Here is an 18,062-nt window from a genome sequence, read left to right on the forward strand (position 1 = left end):
TGTGTGCTGTTTTTTTCTGCCCTGGTGTATGCACTGATCTCCCATTAGTTATTCCGTGTGTCTTGACAATTTTACTCAAAACAAAAAGAATCAAATTTACTTTGGGGTAATTTTTTGTAGTTATTGTTTATACTTTTACATTAATTATAATAATTTTTATTTAATCTACAGGAAATAGTTAAGTGAAGATATCTGTCATTCTCTTATGTTTGATGAAGTAGTTGGGTAATTCAAAGATGAATTGAACTGCATTAGTAAGCTTTACTAGAATTACACTTAACAGTTAACATCTGTATTGGGGAGGGGAGGTTGATGGGTTTTTTTTCTGTGAAGAGTGCCTACAGATTTTTGGTAGGGGAGTGTGGTCAGGATAATTGGGTGAGCAACTGATTCCTCCAAAAACCAAAAATTAAATGCTTTTTCTGAAATTTATGTTCTGTCTTTAGTCTTTACCAACAAAACATGGGTTGAGGGCTAGACGAATGCCTTGTGATAGTGTGTCAGTGTGTTATGTGGTAACGAAGGGGAATCTGCAATGCATGTGTTTGCGGAGTGTGGTTTTGTTACAAATGTTTGGGCTGCCTATGGGATGAATTGGGGGAGAGTGGGCATATTATCAAATAATGTACATTTAATGCACAAATAATACACTTTTAGTGTATTAAAATGTACATTGTATTTATAAAAAGTACATTATTTAAGTACTGAAAGTGAAAGTGTATGTTCAAAAAAAAAAAGTACTGAAAGTGCATTATTTTATATAATACACATTCAATACACGAATAATGTATTTTTAATATATTAAAAATATACTTTTTAATATTATGGTCCACACAATAATTTGCCTTGAGGGGATGCAGGGGCGGGGGGAGGGTTGGTATGTAGGAGTGGTTGTTGGATAAGTTTGATAGGTTGTCACTAGTACTGTCAAAGCATGTTGGCCTGCCCCATTAGGCTCGTCCCACCGCAGGCCTAATTTTTAACAGGTTTTTGCGGGCCGACCTAGCGGGCTAGGGTCATGCAACCCTAGCTCGCCCCATGCGATTGGCGGGCCCCGCGAACTTTTTAAAAAAATTATTTTTTAATATTTTTAAATATAAATAGATAAAAATAAATAAATTAATATATATATATATATAAAAACTTAGTTGCGAACACAGTACACTAAGATTATATGACAATTTATATCGTGGACCAAGATTGTGCACCCCGTACCAAAACGATGTCATTTTGGTCATTTAAATTAATGGTTTTTTTTTTTAAATCATGTTTCCCGTTTCGGCCGGTCTGTGTATTTGTGTTAATATTCTATGTATTCTTTAAAGACATTCTGTGTATTGTAGACTACAATTCTGTGTATTCATGTTAGGGGTACTTAAACATAGGTTGTGACGTGTTTTGTGTATTCGAATGTTAGGAGAATGATTTCTGTGTAGTTGTGTCAATATTCTGTATATTTTCTCAAGTCATTATGTGTATTCTAGACAAGGATTTTGTGTATTCATGTTAGTGATACTTAAATACAGGGGTGATGTGTTTGTGTATTTGATGTTTTCATATTCTGTGTATTCTTTGAAGACATTCTGTGTATTGTAGACTACGATTATGTGTATTCATATTAAGGGTACTTAAACATAGGTTGTGACGTGTTTTGTGTATTCGAATGTTAGGAGGATGATTTCTGTGTAGTTGTGTTAATATTCTCTGTATTCACTTAAGTCATTATGTGTATTCTAGACAAGGATTCTGTGTATTCTAAATAATGAATTCCCTGAAGTCATTCACGTCCGTCGTCCACTAACACCGAAACGACGTCGTTTCGGACACTGTGGACCCTGGTCCACGATATAACGATTGAGATTATATATATAATCTTAGTGTGTACAGTGTACTGTGTTCGCATGCGAACACAATACACAAGTTTATATGTATATAAATCATTTCTTTTATAAAAAGAGTTTGGCCCGCGGGTCACTTTTTTTGTAGCCCTATCCGTCCCACCGTGGGGCGGGTACAGGACAGTCCGCGGGCTTCGGCCCACTTTGACAGTACTAGTTGACATGATGAGAACTTTGTTATTTTATTAATCTGTCTGTCCCATTTTGCCTGTCTTGTTTAATATTCATTGGTCAAACTAATTTTTTCTTCCTTACTTATTTTCTTTAATAATTTTTAATAATTTTTAAATTTAATTTTTTATGTTTAATAATACTTTTAATGTAGTTTTTAAATATATAAATTTTATATACTAATATTAAACTAAGCATGTGTTTGGTTCATACGGTAAATAAATACATATTAATACTAGTTTTATACGCGCATTGCGCGAATGGGTTAATGCCCAATGTTTATATTTAAATAAATATTTGAAAGTATATAATGCAAGATTATATAGGAGAAGTTTATACATGGGTAATTGAATGTCGAATTTTTTTATTTAAATATCTAACTCAAAGTATATGAATCCAAGATAATATAGAAAATTCATTATAATTATTACTAAAATAAATGTTTGCAACCTTGTAAAATTGATAGTCTAAATATTTGGTCTAAAAATGATAGTCTAAATATAAATACTACTTTTAATTTAAATTTTTCTAAGTGCTCTTAATTCTCTTTTGAGTAACATTGTCATTGTCTTCATCTTTACTATTTGTTCTCTTCCTTTTGGTTGGTAGTGTGTTATTTGCATTTCGGTTATTGTTGGTAGCATAGATGAAAACGTCATGCAATGAGATTATGATATAGGAGCTATTGACTTTCCTTTAGGCCGGTGTTCTGCTTGGGGTTCATTTGGTTCAACCATTATTGTTGAACTAGTTTTATACATGCATTGCACGAATGGGTTAATGCCCAATTATATTTAAATAAATATTTGAAATTATATCAATGCAAGATTATATAGGAGAAGTTTATACATGAGTAATTGAATGTCGAATTTTTTTATTTAAATATCTAACTCAAAGTATATGAATCCAAGATAATATATAAAATTCATTATAATTATTACTAAAATAAATGTTTGCAACCTTGTACAATCGATAGTCTAAATATTTGGTCTAAAAATGATAGTCTAAATAAATACTACTTTTAATTTAAATTTTTCTAAGTGNAAATGTTTGCAACCTTGTAAAATCGATAGTCTAAATATTTGGTCTAAAAATGATAGTCTAAATAAATACTACTTTTAATTTAAATTTTTCTAAGTGTTTTTAATTCTCTTTTGAGTAACATTGTCATTGTCTTCATCTTTACTATTTGTTCTCTTCCTTTTTGTTGGTAGTGTGTTATTTGCAATTCGGATATTGTTAGTAGCATAGATGACAACGTCATGCAATGAGATTATGATATAGGAGCTATGGACTTTCCTTTAGGTGTTCTGCTTGGGGTTCATTTGGTTCAACCATTATTGCTGAATGAGTTATTGTGGATAAAGAAATCCCTAGTTTAAGAAAAAAGATTAAATTAATTAATAAAAATTTGAAAATCTAAAATATTATTATGTATTTCAAAGATATTAAAAGGTAGTTTTTCACTTCAATTTGCTGGGTAATGGGTTATTTGAGTACTTTCATTGTCAACAAATCCCCTAAGTAGTTAATATGATTGGTTTCAAACTATTCTTTTTTATTTTTTTCATGGTATTAAAGAAATACATATGTATTTTTTTTTGTGTAACTACTAATTTATTTAATTCAATAAGAGTAAAATAGAGTGATTCCGCTTCAATTTGTTGGGTTATTATTTGAGTACTCTCTTTGTCAACCAATCCCCAAGTAGTTAATATAATTAGCTTCAAATTATTTTAATTTTTTTTCATAGTATTAATAAAATACTTGGTAAATAAATACATAACATTATTTTGTACTATAACTTTGATATTTAATTACAAGATATTGTAAAAATAAGATAATGGACAATGTAATGAATATCAATTGATAAATTTGAATGTAAAGAATCTTTGCATGAGAGAAAATAAAGACAATATAACTAATGACATTATTTCTCTTATTTAATTTAATTTTTCGATAATGAATAATTTTTTCAAATAAAGGTATTGTAGATACATAATTCTAAATTAAAGAAATACATATGTATCATTTTTTGTTGTAGCTACTAATTTATTTAATTTAATAAAAGTAAAATAGAGTGAGAAACTTAATTATGTCAAATTTGATTGAGATGAGGTTCGAACCTAAGACCTTTCTTATAGAAATTAATGGGTAAGTTAAAAGTTAACGGAATATTAACAGAGAAGAGAATATTTAACGGAAAACTTAATGGATAATCATAAAAGTAAGGTTAAATTAGGTAATCTCTATTAATAATATTAATCTGAATTATCTTAACCATCTATTTGATTAAATAATTCATCTGAACCATCCATTTGATTAAATAATTTGACCGCCATTTTTCTACCCATTTTAGGTCTAACTCTCTTTGGCTCTTATTAGTATAGTAGAAATACGTAGTTAAATATTTTTTTTTTTGAAATATCGGGATAATAAATACCTCCAAAACCACCCGCCCTAATTCTACTATATCCCAGCGACTATTGTAAAACCTGAGTCATAAACCTGTAAACCTATCGCAACGACAATCAACGGCACTGCGTTGCCGCCCACCGCGCTACCGCAAGTCAATGTTTAAAAAAAAAAATCTTTTGGGTTTTTGTTTTGATGGGTGGTTTCGCTGGTTATGCCTGTGTTTTGGGTGGGATGCAAAAAGATGGCGGATATTATTAGGATACTAATATGGGAAACCTACACTGTAGGGTGCATGTTTACCTTTTTTAACATGCATCTTAACAATGAATCTTTTATAATATTTGTTTAAAATTCGAATACGCAACATTCTACGAAGAGAATATGAAAAGAATACATACGGTGAATAAATACATACTAATAAATACGTAGTTAAATATATTTTTTTTGAAATATAGGAATAATAAATACCTCCAAAACCGTTTTCAAAAAAAAAAAAAAAAAAAACCTCCAAAACCACCAACCCTAATTCTACTACATCCCAGCGACTATTGTAAAACCTTAGTAATAAACCTGTAAACCTATCGCAACGACAATCAGCGAGCATTGCGTCACCACTCACCACCCACTGCGCTGCCACAAGTGAGTGTTTAAAAAAAAAAAAAATTCTTTTGGATTTTTGTTTTGAAATATGATGAAATTTGTTTTTAGGTTTTTGTTTTAAAGAATGAATTTGCATTAACACTAAGCAGAAAAAATTTAGTTGCTTGTTGTTAAATCTATTTTATTTGTTTCCTTCTTTGCTACATATATTATGCATGTTGTAAAAGTCCTCATCAATCATCATGACGTGAAATCTTGAATGACTTGAAGAAACTTCTCAACTTAGAATGCACTTTGAACTCATAGTACACTGTACAGAAAATCTATCATGATAATGTAGGGGGCAAATTAAAGTTATGATTAAGGATTTAATGAGGAACAATACGATTTTTTTTCCACTTATACGTATATACTATATTTTTTTTCCTTTTAACTACAATACTGTACTCATAAACATATAATACCATAATTTTGTACCTTTTAACTAATTTTTTTGAGAAAAGCTAACATGCATTCTCAGAATGCATTTTTTGCTAATCAAACGTGCATTCCGTGGAAGTACTTTTTCTATCTTTGTTCTCTTTTAAAAAGTGGCCCATTTTTGTATCCACCAAAAAAATTCACCCAACAGTGTTTATGACTCGGGAAATGAAACTCTTATTTCATTAGTGTATGAGTTTTCCAATTAATAGGGTATTCCAAACCCATAGTAATATTCTAAAAACCTATCAACCAAACAATAACAATCACTTTGATACTCATACCTTATGCCTAAACCCACCAACCAAACACACCCTAAGTATTATTGTTAGGGAATGAATTAACAAGCACTGCGGAAGCGGGTACGGTGATCGCGAATTGAGAATTATTGTAGGAAGTAATAATATGGGAGAAATATAAAATGACAAATAATGGAATATTAATTTTGGGGAGATTGGAAATATAACTCTCTATAATTATTGTAAAGGAAATATTACAATATATAAATTGCTAAGCTTAAATTGGAAATTAAAGAAAGCTAGCAAATGAAAGAAATCCTACGTGAGAATGAACTAGAGAGAAAGAAGAGAGAATTGATATGTTGGGGATGATTTGTTCTTGCAAAGGAGAGCCCTATTTATAGTTGCAGAAGAGGGCATCTGATGGTGGAATATATACTTAGAAATGGGTGTCCTTGTGATTGTGTGAGTTGGAAACCATGTGGAGTATGGGCAATAATCTGGGTAGCCATGTGAAGACCCATGTGCTGAGGAATGTGGTGAGTTGTGTTGTAAGGCAAATGATTTGGCCACATGTTATTGTTAACAATCTCCACCTTGGACAAATCCACCAGAAATTTAACAACTGGAACAACTAACTAAATTCAAGCAATGTTTGAATTTAGCAATAGGTAGTGGCTTGGTAAGCATGTCCGCTGGGTTCTCCAAAGTGTGAACTTTCTGAACAATGATATCTCCTGCAGCTACAACGTCGCGGATGAAATGGTATCTGACATCAATGTGTTTGGTTTTGGCGTGATATGTATCATTCTTGGTGAGATGAATAGCACTCTGACTATCAGAAAACACAGTAGTCTGACCCTGTGAAACACCAAGTTCCATGACCAAACCTCGTAGCCAAGTAGCTTCTTTGACACCCTCTGTTGCTGCAATATATTCCGCTTCAGTCGTGGATAAAGCAGCAATAGACTGAAGCGTAGCTTTCCAACTGATAGCACAATTACAGAGAGTGAAAATATAACTAGAAAGCGACCGGCGTCTGTCAAGATCACCACCATAATCAGAATCCACAAAGCCCATAATATTAGTAGATACAGAAGAATTCCTATCAAAAACCAAGCCCAAAGAAGATGTACCCTTCAAATACCGTAAAATCCATTTAACGACATTCCAATGTTCCTTACCAGGGTTATGCATATATCGGCTCACAACACTTACAGCATAAGCCAGATCAGGTCTAGTGCATACCATAGCATACATAAGACTTCCAACAGCACTTGAGTAAGGGACCTTTTTCATATAAGCCACATCAGCTTCTGACTTAGGGCATAATTCAGAAGACAACTTAAAGTGTGCACCAAATGGAGTAGACACAGGTTTACAATTTGACATATTAAATCGATCAAGCACCTTATCAACATACTTTTTCTGGGATAGAAAAAGTTTTCCAGCTTGACGATCCCTGTGTATCTCCATGCCAAGAATCTTCTTTGCTGCACCAAGGTCTTTCATCTCAAACTCATTGCTTAGTTGAGACTTCAACTTAGTAACAAGAGAAATGTCAGGAGAAGCAATGAGCATATCATCAACATAAAGTAATAGATAGATAAAAGACCCATTAGAAAATTCTTTAAAATAGACACAGCTGTCATATTGGCTTCTTGAGAAACCTTGCCCTAACATAAAAGCATCAAACCGCTTATACCATTGCCTTGGAGCTTGCTTCAACCCATAGAGTGATTTCTTCAAGCGACAGACACAATGTTCCTTTCCAGGAACTTCAAACCCCTCAGGTTGATACATGTAAAGTTCCTCATCAAGTTCTCCATGTAGGAATGCAGTCTTTACATCAATTTGCTCCAACTCCAAATCAAACAGAGCAACAAAAGCAAGTAATACACGTATAGAGGTATGACGAACAACTGGAGAAAAAATCTCATTAAAGTCAATACCTTCACGTTGATCGAAACCTCGAACAACCAACCGTGCTTTCCACCTTGCTTTCTCAACCCCAGGGATGCCTTCTTTCATCTTGTAAATCCACTTGCAACTCAATGAGCGTTTACCTTTAGGTAACTCTACCAGCTCCCATGTCTCATTCTTGTGAAGACTTTCAATCTCCTCTTGCATAGCAACCAACCACTTGGACAAGTTGGCACAGGAAATAGCCTCGGAATAGCAAGACGGATCACCATCAACCTCCTGTGCAACTGAAAGTGCATAAGCAACCAAGTGGGTTTCATCATCATACCTAGCAGGTTTTGTAATTATCCTCCTAGGTCGATCTTGAGCAATAGAATACTCCCGTTGTGGCTCGACGAGAGGTGCGGTACTAGTAGATGCATCATCATTGACAATAGTAATATTATCATTAAGCCTAAAATTGAACTCCACCTTCTCTCCAGTACCCTGCTTATCACCTGTGCTGGGTACAATAGAATCTTTTCCAGAAGAAAGTAATGCATTTTCATCAAAAGTGATATCTCGACTCAAAATGATCTTTTGAAAATCAGGAGACCATAGACGATACCCTTTTGACTCAGAAGCATAACCAAGAAAAATGCATTTGATAGCTCTCGGGTTTAATTTACCTGTACTAGAATGAGCATATGCAGGACATCCAAAAACTCTTAAGATAGAGTAATCAACAGGATTACCTGACCAAACTTCTTCTGGAATTCTGAAATCAAGAGAAGAGTGTGGAGATCTATTTACCAAGTAACATGCAGTAGAAACAGCCTCGGCCCAAAAATCACGCCGTTTCCATAACCCAGCATTAGAGAGCATACAACGAGCTCTCTCCAGAAGAGTCCTGTTCATACGTTCTGCAACACCATTCTGCTGGGGTTTACCAGGCAAAGTCTTATGCCTTGCAATTCCATTGATTGCACAGAACTCATTGAAATCTAACTCACAGAACTCCAGTCCATTATCTGTCCTGAGCTTTTTGACCTTTTTCCCTGTCTGAGTTTCAACAAGTATTTTCCATTTTTTGAAAGTAGAAAATGCTTGTTTTTTGTGTTTCAAGAAATAAACCCAGACCTTACGAGAAAAATCATCAATAATAGACATAAAATATCTACAGCCTCCTAGAGATTGGACCTTAGTCGGTCCCCATAAATCAAAATGAATATATTCCAATACATCTTTGGTACGGTGTGTAGCAGTAGAGAAACTAACCCTCTTTTGTTTCCCAAAAACACAATGCTCACAAAATTGTAACTTTTCCGTACCTGAATTTCCCAAGAGGCCTTGCTTGCTCAGGATATGCATGCCTTTCTCACTCATATGCCCCAGACGCATATGCCATAGTTGAGTGAGATCTGCGTCGTCCACCGATGATGAGACTGCTGCTGAACCTGTCACAGTACTGCCATGCAACACATACAAGCTTCCAGAACGAGAAGCTTTCATGAGAACAAGAGAGCCTTTTATCACCTTTAGAACTCCACCTTCAGCTATGTACTTACACCCCAGAGATTCCAAGGTGCCCAAAGATATCAGGTTCCGTTTTAAGTCAGGAATATACCGAACATTGGTAAGAGTCCTAACAACGTTATCATGAGTCCGGATCTGAACACTTCCAATTCCACTAACCTTACATTGGGTATTATTACCCATCAAGACAATTCCACTATCAACTGGTTCAAGAGAGATGAACCAGTCTCTATGAGGACACATGTGGAATGTACAACCAGAATCCAGAATCCACTCAGTTTCGCTCCGTTTGCTACCGGAACTAACAGATAACAAAACGTCACCCTCTGAATCACTAGCAACAACACTCGCTTCTGCGGATTTCTTTTCTCTCTCTTGTTTATTTTTCAACTTAAAGCATTCAGACACATCATGTCCATGCTTCTTACAGTACTTACAGGATTTGTTGGACTTACGACCTTTGGACTTAGATCTAGAATTTTTACTAGTTCCCCTTGTATCAAGTGAACGACCCCTAACAGTCAAACCCTCGCCTTTCTCCTCAGATTTAATTTCTAAGTCAAATTTTTCTTTGGACAACAGATTTGACTTAACATCATTAAAAGTAAGGGTTTCCCGTTTACCATATAACATAATTTCTTTGAAATGCTTATATGATTTAGGGAGAGAAACTAGTAACAAAACAGCCCGATCCTCATCATCAATCTCAATATCAATATTCTCCAAATCCAATAAAATTGAATTAAATTCATCTAAGTGAGAATTGATAGGAGTACCTTCCTCCATACGGATTGTGTACAACTGCTCCTTCAGGCGTAACGTATTTGCCAGACTTTTGGTCATATAAAGCGAATCCAACTTGGACCATAAATCTGACGTAGTCTTCTCACTTACTACCTCACGTAGAATTGCTTTAGATAGGCACAATTGAATTGTTGAACGTGCCTTGTCATCCAGATCTTCCCATTGCTCATCTGTCATTGTAGTCGGCTTCTTGTCTTTCCCGGCTATTGCTCGTTTCAAACCGTTCTGGGTTAGAACGGCTTCCATCTGAACCTTCCAAATGGAAAAGCTAATTTTCCCATCAAACTTCTCGACATCAAACTTGGTGAGAGTTGACATCTTTGAAAATAATTCTCAATTAAACCGCTCTGATACCACTTGTTAGGGAATGAATTAACAAGCACTGCGGAAGCGGGTACGGTGATCGCGAATTGAGAATTATTGTAGGAAGTAATAATATGGGAGAAATATAAAATGAAAAATAATGGAATATTAATTTTGGGGAGATTGGAAATATAACTCTCTATAATTATTGTAAAGGAAATATTACAATATATAAATTGCTAAGCTTAAATTGGAAATTAAAGAAAGCTAGCAAATGAAAGAAATCCTACGTGAGAATGAACTAGAGAGAAAGAAGAGAGAATTGATATGTTGGGGATGATTTGTTCTTGCAAAGGAGAGCCCTATTTATAGTTGTAGAAGAGGGCATCTGATGGTGGAATATATACTTAGAAATGGGTGTCCTTGTGATTGTGTGAGTTGGAAACCATGTGGAGTATGGGCAATAATCTGGGTAGCCATGTGAAGACCCATGTGCTGAGGAATGTGGTGAGTTGTGTTGTAAGGCAAATGATTTGGCCACATGTTATTGTTAACAATTATGAATAATTGAACTAAAATTAACTTCAATCTAGCCTTGGTTAATCGAATTAGACAAACAAAATGGGACAGAGGGACTACGATTGGTTTGGGATGCACAAAACAAAAGGGTTTGGGATGGTGTGGTTGTGAATCCAAGGGAGGTTGTGAGAACTGCTTTGGCATATCTTAGAAATCGGAAAAGGGTGCGTGGACAGCAGGATGAGGGGGCCGAGGGTGGAATAGGTGGTGGCAAAAATTAGAAATTTGATGGATTCTTCGTGACCACCATGGGAGATTCGTTGCAGCAGGGGCCAGTGGGCATGAGAGCGGTTTTGCCTACACAAGCTAAAGCGTTGACAGTGCGAGAGGCTCTAAGTTAGTTGAAGAATAAAATTGGGATGATATTATTATGGAGACGGATGTTCAAATGCTTATTACTTACTTAAGAAGTGACAACTTGTCACCTTATAGCTTGCTGTTATTACACTTCGGTCATTTCCATTAATTGTTTTTGGGGAGATTTTGGAATAGTAAAAATTAGGGAGGGGTTTTAACAAATGTGATGGAAGATTTTGAAGAAATTTTTCTCCTGCAATGTGCTGGATTTTGGTAGTGAGGGTGGGCCCCACTGTGGGAAGAAACCTGGGCGTAAATATATTTTTTTAATTTCTTTTTTTTTTTTTTCAGTTTGGTATTTTGATTTTTTTCCTTTTCTTTTTTTTCCTTACTCTCATTTTCTCTTTCTTAATCATTCCTACAAAATCTCCTAAAAATTCCACCACTATTGAGAAAGGCCTTAACATTTAAAATTTTGTTGTAACATAGTGACTAGATAAAAGGTTTAACAATGATTATTGTAACAAATATTTAGAATTTCTTTCAGCAATATGCCTTATTTTATTGATTGCTCTTATATTTAGTTTCATCAAACAGCTTATTATTGAAGGCAGAAGTTACATTTACAACACCACAACTCTACCAGATGACTTATTGAGTGGTCTCTCAGAGGACTGGACATATCTCCTCCAAGCTGCAGAATGCAAAATGAATCAGAATAATCGCTCTGCATTTCGTAGTTACAAGATTTCTATATAATCTAAAGAACTCTCACCTTTGTCCCAGGCACTCGATGATATCCCCAGTGAGTGTGGATCTCCTCTTGTTCTTGAATGCAAGGGCTGCCGCATTTCTCAGTAGCACAGAGCCAGCGATACACCCTAGTATTGTAGGATTCGTGACCGATTCTCCCTTAGCAGCAGCTTGCTGGCGTGCCCAACATAGAAATACAGCAACGCTGACAGCAATAGCAATGAAATATGTGTAAAACCAGCAAAGAGCAAAGTTTCAATTTGGCTATTTTCTTCTTCTCTCAAAATGTTGAATCCCCAACCCCAAGGGCCTCCCACACCCCGGTCCAACAAAGCATGTGAGAGGATGTTAATCACAGTAACTCAATGGCTCAGCACACAGGGCCAAATGACGGTGTGCATAGCCCCGGTCCGACGAAACATGTGAGAGGATGTAAATCACGGTAACTCAATGGCTTAGCAGATAGGGCCAAATGCTTGTGTGCACAAGGGATCTACCCACTTTGGGCATTATCCCCATACTGCCGCTGCCGAGTTTCGAACTTTGGTCTCTTCTCCCAAATATTGTCTACTAAACCAGTGAGCTAAACCCGTGCGGGCAATTTGACTATTTCTATGTTGGCTAAAGGGAAATGAGGATTGGACGTGAGAGTTGAGACGTCATATATGTCTCAGGACCGTATGCTAAGTTATACAATGGGGAAGAAGATGAAGATTACCAACCTTCCTGAAAGTATATCACCCTGGCCACCACAGCGTCGAGGGGAGCCATATATGCACACTGAACTAACTGCAAGAACCACAAGGAAATATATATGGGGGATGAATATTTTATGATAAGTTGCAGAATGCATAGTAGTATAGAAGATACCAGTCAACCAAATGAAACTTCACAAATTCACTACCTCACTAAGAGTTTAAAGCATGAAATACCTGTTTTACCATCGCTGATTAAATCAGATTTTCCTTTCCGTAAAATTGTCACGCCACCAATCCTGAAAAATGCAGCATGACATTGATAATCTATATGAAACTTTGGATAGAGATGAATCTGCACAAGCATCCAACTTAATAGGTGATTGGTCTGTCTCAAAACAGGGTTAAAAGATAACAAAGATTGCACAATGTCAATCGAAGATACTGTATCACTACTCTTTTCAAAGTGGAACAATGGTTTAGGCAGCAACAAGCCAACAAGGTTTTAACATCTTCAAATTACAATAGGAGGGGCGAGGGGAGAGGGCATAGTTCTTCTCCTGAAGTGGTACCTTAACCATATTACATTACTTGCAACTGATAATCCAGCATAAACATGCTTAGCTTCCGTAGGAGGAAAACAGTTTTTGCTCGGTTTTGATACAAAGATTTCATATAGGGATATCATACTATTAGGGAAACTGTTATTTCAGCAAACAAGGAAAGGGAGAACTTACCCATTAACAAGTGATTTTAATTGTTCAGTTCCATTTTCATCATTAACTTCAGAATTTAGCACACTTTGAACAAGACGTTTATACTCATTTATGTTGGGTGTCAGCACAGCCAAAGGATAGCCTCTAACCAGATCAAGACAATTTGTAACAAGAAAGAGTCCATCCTGAAAAAGAAATCGCATTCTGTAAGTAAATATCATCAGATGCAATACATTACAACATAATTAGGCTTTTGATAAAAAACGAATATGAAATATTTTCACTAAATTATTTCATACCCCATCTATAACCATTGGGACATCACAATCTCGTGCATGCTTTATGATGTTACTCACGCAGTCCTGAGAGAGGAAGTGAAAAATTCGAAGGAAGTCAACTCAACTACCCAACCGATGGAAAGATATCAATAAAACAGTGCATGGATAATGAGAAGAATCCTTTTGTAGGTACCAAACTAATAACACCATATGATTCCAAATTGAAACTTGCAGTGTGAGATTTCTCCTAATCACAAAAAAGTTCTAAGATTCCTGTCTAACTCAATCAGATGTGTCTGCTAGGGAAGATGAGATTAAATATCCTACTATCTGTTCCTTCTGTTCTATAAGAATTAGCAAACATATTAAAACAGAACTAGTCCTTTAAAACAGAATAATGGGCCTGCAAATTTATCTCCCTTAGATGCAAACATATTAAAACAGAACTAGTCCTTCAGGTTTATCTCCCTCTAATGTATACACACTAAAACACTACTAGTGCTTAATGTTCATTTCTTCAAATTTCATATTTTGATTAATACTCTGTATGTGCTTTTATGCCCAAATCTATTGGAAATTTCAGCTCCAATCACACTACATATGCCTTACTTTGAAGAACTTTAACTTAAAAGATAAATGGTAGATGTAGGGAACAACCAATAATCCAAGACTGTATTGGAATTACAATATCTAATTATGTTTGCAGCCAGATATGTATAGCAGAAAACTAAAGCATCAAGGTAAATGAATAGACCAACATCACATCATGAGAAATGGATCTCTTCCAAGACATGTACAGCAGAAAACTAAATCATTAAGATAAAAGAATAGACCGACAGCACACCAGGAGAAATGGATCCCTTCCGAGGCCTGGACCAATAACTAGGCAATCAAATCTCTCCATCCATTTATCCACCTCTGCAATCACTTTGGCTGATATAGAGCTTTTATCCTCATCCCTGGGAGAGTTCATTCAAAAATATCAGAACACTAACAAATCTTCTCCTTCTTCAGAGGTAATTGTGGAGTCAAAAAGGGAAAAGCACCAGGTTGGTATTAAAATCCTAAAACACATCAAAATTTGCAATCAGTTAGTAAGTATTTAAGACTCACCTAATGCTGTAAGATTCTTCTAGAATAGGATGTACAATTAACTCAGGACTGTAGCTTTTTATAACTGGAGCAGCATCTTTTGTGCAAAATACATGAGACAAATCTGCCCCCTGGTGAAACAAGTAATCAAAGCAAAGTAGCTCTCAGTTACAATTTGACAACCTTGTTGCAACAAAGTAAAAATAAAGAGTTTTGTGAGACATCTATAATACAGTTATCAAGAGAAAGGAGTGAGATGCTAGTGGGAGTGGACTAACAATTTTCAATGCTGAAATAGCAGAAAAGTATGGCGCCCCAGTGTACTCACGACACCCACCTACAACAGCTATCTTACCTAATTGGCAAACAGAGATAAGGCATTAATGATTGGCGGCACGAATCAACAATTGATCAAGTGCAATTGCAATGAAATAAAATGATGTCTCCTCTAAGTCTCTAACACATCAATGCCCATAACTTTCCAGTGTAATAAAAACATTATAAAACCATATCAATGATCTCAAATTTGATATATATTAAAAATATTTAAAAAAAAAAAAAAAAAAAAAAAACATGTTTCATACTTCAGTATAACCATATTCCTGATTCATGGAAATGAGATTTTAAAAAACCTTCACCCTAATTAGTTCATAATCCTATTGGCTTAATGTCATGCTTCTATCTAGACACCCTCCATCATAAAAAAAAACCCTAGGCAACTAGCTATCTGATTATTAAAGACCACGCAAATGCAAAACAGATAATTATGCAATATTCACTTATGAGATCAGAATTGTAGCTTAGAAGCCAATGCTTTCCACAAATCACAAACTCAGGAAACAACAATTCCATTTTAAAAAATAACATATCAATTTTCAAAGCATATATATGTAATTCCATGCCCGTGTCTCTCTTCTATTAAGAATCATAAAAAGGACTGCAAGAGAATTCACCAGCTTGGCCTTTGTACTTAGTTGACTCGAGATTTGGGGTTATTGATCTTAAAACGCTGACAGCATCGACCTCCAAGCTAGCCCCAATGCTCACTACAGACTGCATTCTAATAGTATTCTGATAGCCACAATTCTTAGCTTTCCCAGCGTAACCCCCCAAACACCTTAGCAAGAACTGCAGCCTTCTAGTTACAGCTGTTGAATTTGCCAGCGTTAAACTATTTCCAAATCAAAAGCTTCAGAAAATCAATGCAAGAACACAAAACAATGAGTGCACTACTTTACTAAATTCAGAATATATTCACGGATAGACATTATGAGTCGGCTCTGATCGAAAAACGAGCAAAGGGAGCTTACAGAATGCGGATTCCGGTGGCTGAAGAAAGAAAGGTGTGAGCTTTTCTTAAGTTCAAACTTCAAAGCGGTGGTTTTGTCTTCTCTGGAAATGCTCAACTGTTGATGGTTTTGGAATTTAGGGGTTTGGAGATATTATTATAATCAGCACCTTAGAAGTTCCAATTATTTAGAATTTATTTATTGAGTTAATAATAATGTTAGAGACTTTTTTTTTTTTTTTTTTTTTGTTACAAAGGCCACAGAATTCATGTAATAAAACAGTCCAGAGCAAGATTATTTATTACTGATGTAAATTGTTAGAGACTTTTAATATTGTCAAAGACCTTCTTCCCAATTGTAAGGTTGATGTAAATTTTTTTTAGTGATTACGTGTATTAATTCTAAAAAGGTAGAATTGCATTTGTTGTAATTTGTCTGTCAGAATTGCAAAAGTAATTCTAACGGCTTTTATATTTATTATTATTATTATATTATATTACTATTATTATTATTATTATTATATTATTATTATTATTAATACTTTGTTGATAAAAATAAAAATAAAAATTTTAATAAAAGTTGATGTGATAGTGGGGTTATTTTTGAAAGATAAGAGAAAGTTGCATGAGTGAAGAGTGAAGAGTGAAGAGTGAATAGTGAATAATTATAAATTTTGTGATGTGACATTTTGAAAAATATAGAAGATTGTTAAATACAGATAACATTGGCTCTGTTTGACAGAGCTTATTTTAAGCTACTAAGATAATGTTTTCAAAAAAAGCCAGTAGCTTAAAATAAGAGTGTATTTTGAAAAGCTACCTTATATAACTTTTCAAAAATAAGCTAGTGGTTTTTTAACTTTTTTTCATTTTTATTATTATTATTTTAAATAAATGACATCCTAAACCCCTCTCAATTAAAACACTTTTGGCATTTTCTCTTCAATAGGTTTGAATGTCACATCAAAAGGGAAAATATTATAGGTGAAATTTAGGAAGGAAATAAAGTATTTTTCTTGAGTTAACAAACAAAATATTCCTCAATTATGTCGTAATTATTAATTTAATACTCAACTATTATTTTTATAAGATTAAATTGTCAATTATGTAAATTTTTACCCATTTAGTTCTCTGTTAATTTCATTTTTTTAGTTTAAAAATAATATAAGAAATTTTTTTTTGAATATGAGAAATAAATACTGATAAACACACTTATTTATTCCTGTTTTTTTAATCATTTCTCTAATAGAAACAGAAAAATAAGAAAATAGAGGAAAAAAAAAAGAAATGAAAAAAAAAAGAGAAATGCACTAAATATGCCCTAAGTGCAAGATTTATAAAATGACAATCACATCCAACTGATCGATTGATGAGACTATCAGTAATTCATTAATTCAAACACAATGGAATAACATAGTCCTATATGACTATGGAGACACAAAACTCTCATGTACAATAGGAAGCTAAGTCAAGCTATTCTAGACCACACATATTAACTAAATACAAAATATAAATATTAACAAAAATATTATTCACACACCCCCTCAAGGGCAAGGTTGGCAGTCGACAACATTGAGCTTGTCCCGGAGAGTGCTAAACCTAGGAGCAGGCAAGGGCTTCGTGAAAATGGCTGCCAGTTGGTCTTTTGTAGACACGAAATTCACCTTGAACTCACCTGAGGCCACCTTGTCACGGACAAAATGATAGTCGATCTCAACGTGCTTCGTTCTCGCATGAAAAACTGGATTAGCAGCCAAATATGTAGCCCCGAGATTGTCGCACCACAGAGTCACAGAATTGCCCGAGTGAAGGCCCATTTATGTTAATAGCAAAATAATCCATGTTACCTCAGCTGCCACATCGGCGGGCCACAGTGTGTTGCTTGCGAGAGAGCCAGGAAATGAGATTCGTCCCGAGAAAAACTGCATATCCACTAGTTGACTTCCTGTCCACCGGACACCCGGCCCAGTCCGAGTCTGAAAAAGCATGAATGTTCGAGGATAACGACGTAGA

The 18,062-nt window shown here is 34.8% G+C and overlaps 1 protein-coding gene across 3 annotated transcripts; it reads right to left on the minus strand.

Annotated features, from left to right (window-relative positions):
• Positions 1–11,757: 11,757 nt before the first annotated feature.
• LOC116017205 (ATP-dependent (S)-NAD(P)H-hydrate dehydratase-like) lies at positions 11,758–16,190 on the minus strand. Of its 3 annotated transcripts, none has more exons than XM_031257751.1 (11): positions 16,072–16,190; positions 15,715–15,909; positions 15,040–15,116; positions 14,783–14,892; positions 14,514–14,628; positions 13,691–13,753; positions 13,413–13,576; positions 12,913–12,974; positions 12,703–12,769; positions 12,003–12,185; positions 11,758–11,921 (listed from the first exon to the last, which is right to left on the minus strand). In XM_031257751.1, the coding sequence occupies exons 2-11, from the start codon at positions 15,818–15,820 to the stop codon at positions 11,894–11,896; spliced, it is 975 nt and encodes a 324-aa protein (XP_031113611.1). In that variant the 5' UTR covers positions 15,821–15,909; positions 16,072–16,190; the 3' UTR covers positions 11,758–11,893. The 3 variants fall into 3 exon arrangements, with proteins under 3 accessions (XP_031113611.1, XP_031113620.1, XP_031113604.1); XM_031257760.1 differs by having other exon boundaries at positions 15,715–15,950; positions 16,072–16,184; XM_031257744.1 differs by having other exon boundaries at positions 15,715–15,932; positions 16,072–16,181.
• Positions 16,191–18,062: the final 1,872 nt, after the last annotated feature.

This window comes from Ipomoea triloba, chromosome 1, assembly GCF_003576645.1.
Source record: "Ipomoea triloba cultivar NCNSP0323 chromosome 1, ASM357664v1".
Lineage (NCBI taxonomy): Eukaryota > Viridiplantae > Streptophyta > Magnoliopsida > Solanales > Convolvulaceae > Ipomoea > Ipomoea triloba.

Excerpts from the sequence above, each read along its gene's own strand:
- LOC116017205 (XM_031257751.1), bottom strand. The coding sequence starts at position 15,820 with ATGCAGTCTGTAGTGAGCATTGGGGCTAGCTTGGAGGTCGATGCTGTC. Across the intron at positions 14,893-15,039 it reads CTATTTCAGCATTGAAAATT|GGGGCAGATTTGTCTCATGT; the intron begins GTTAGTCCACTC and ends TTGTTTCACCAG. Across the intron at positions 13,754-14,513 it reads GAAGGGATCCATTTCTCCTG|GACTGCGTGAGTAACATCAT; the intron begins GTGTGCTGTCGG and ends TTCCTCTCTCAG.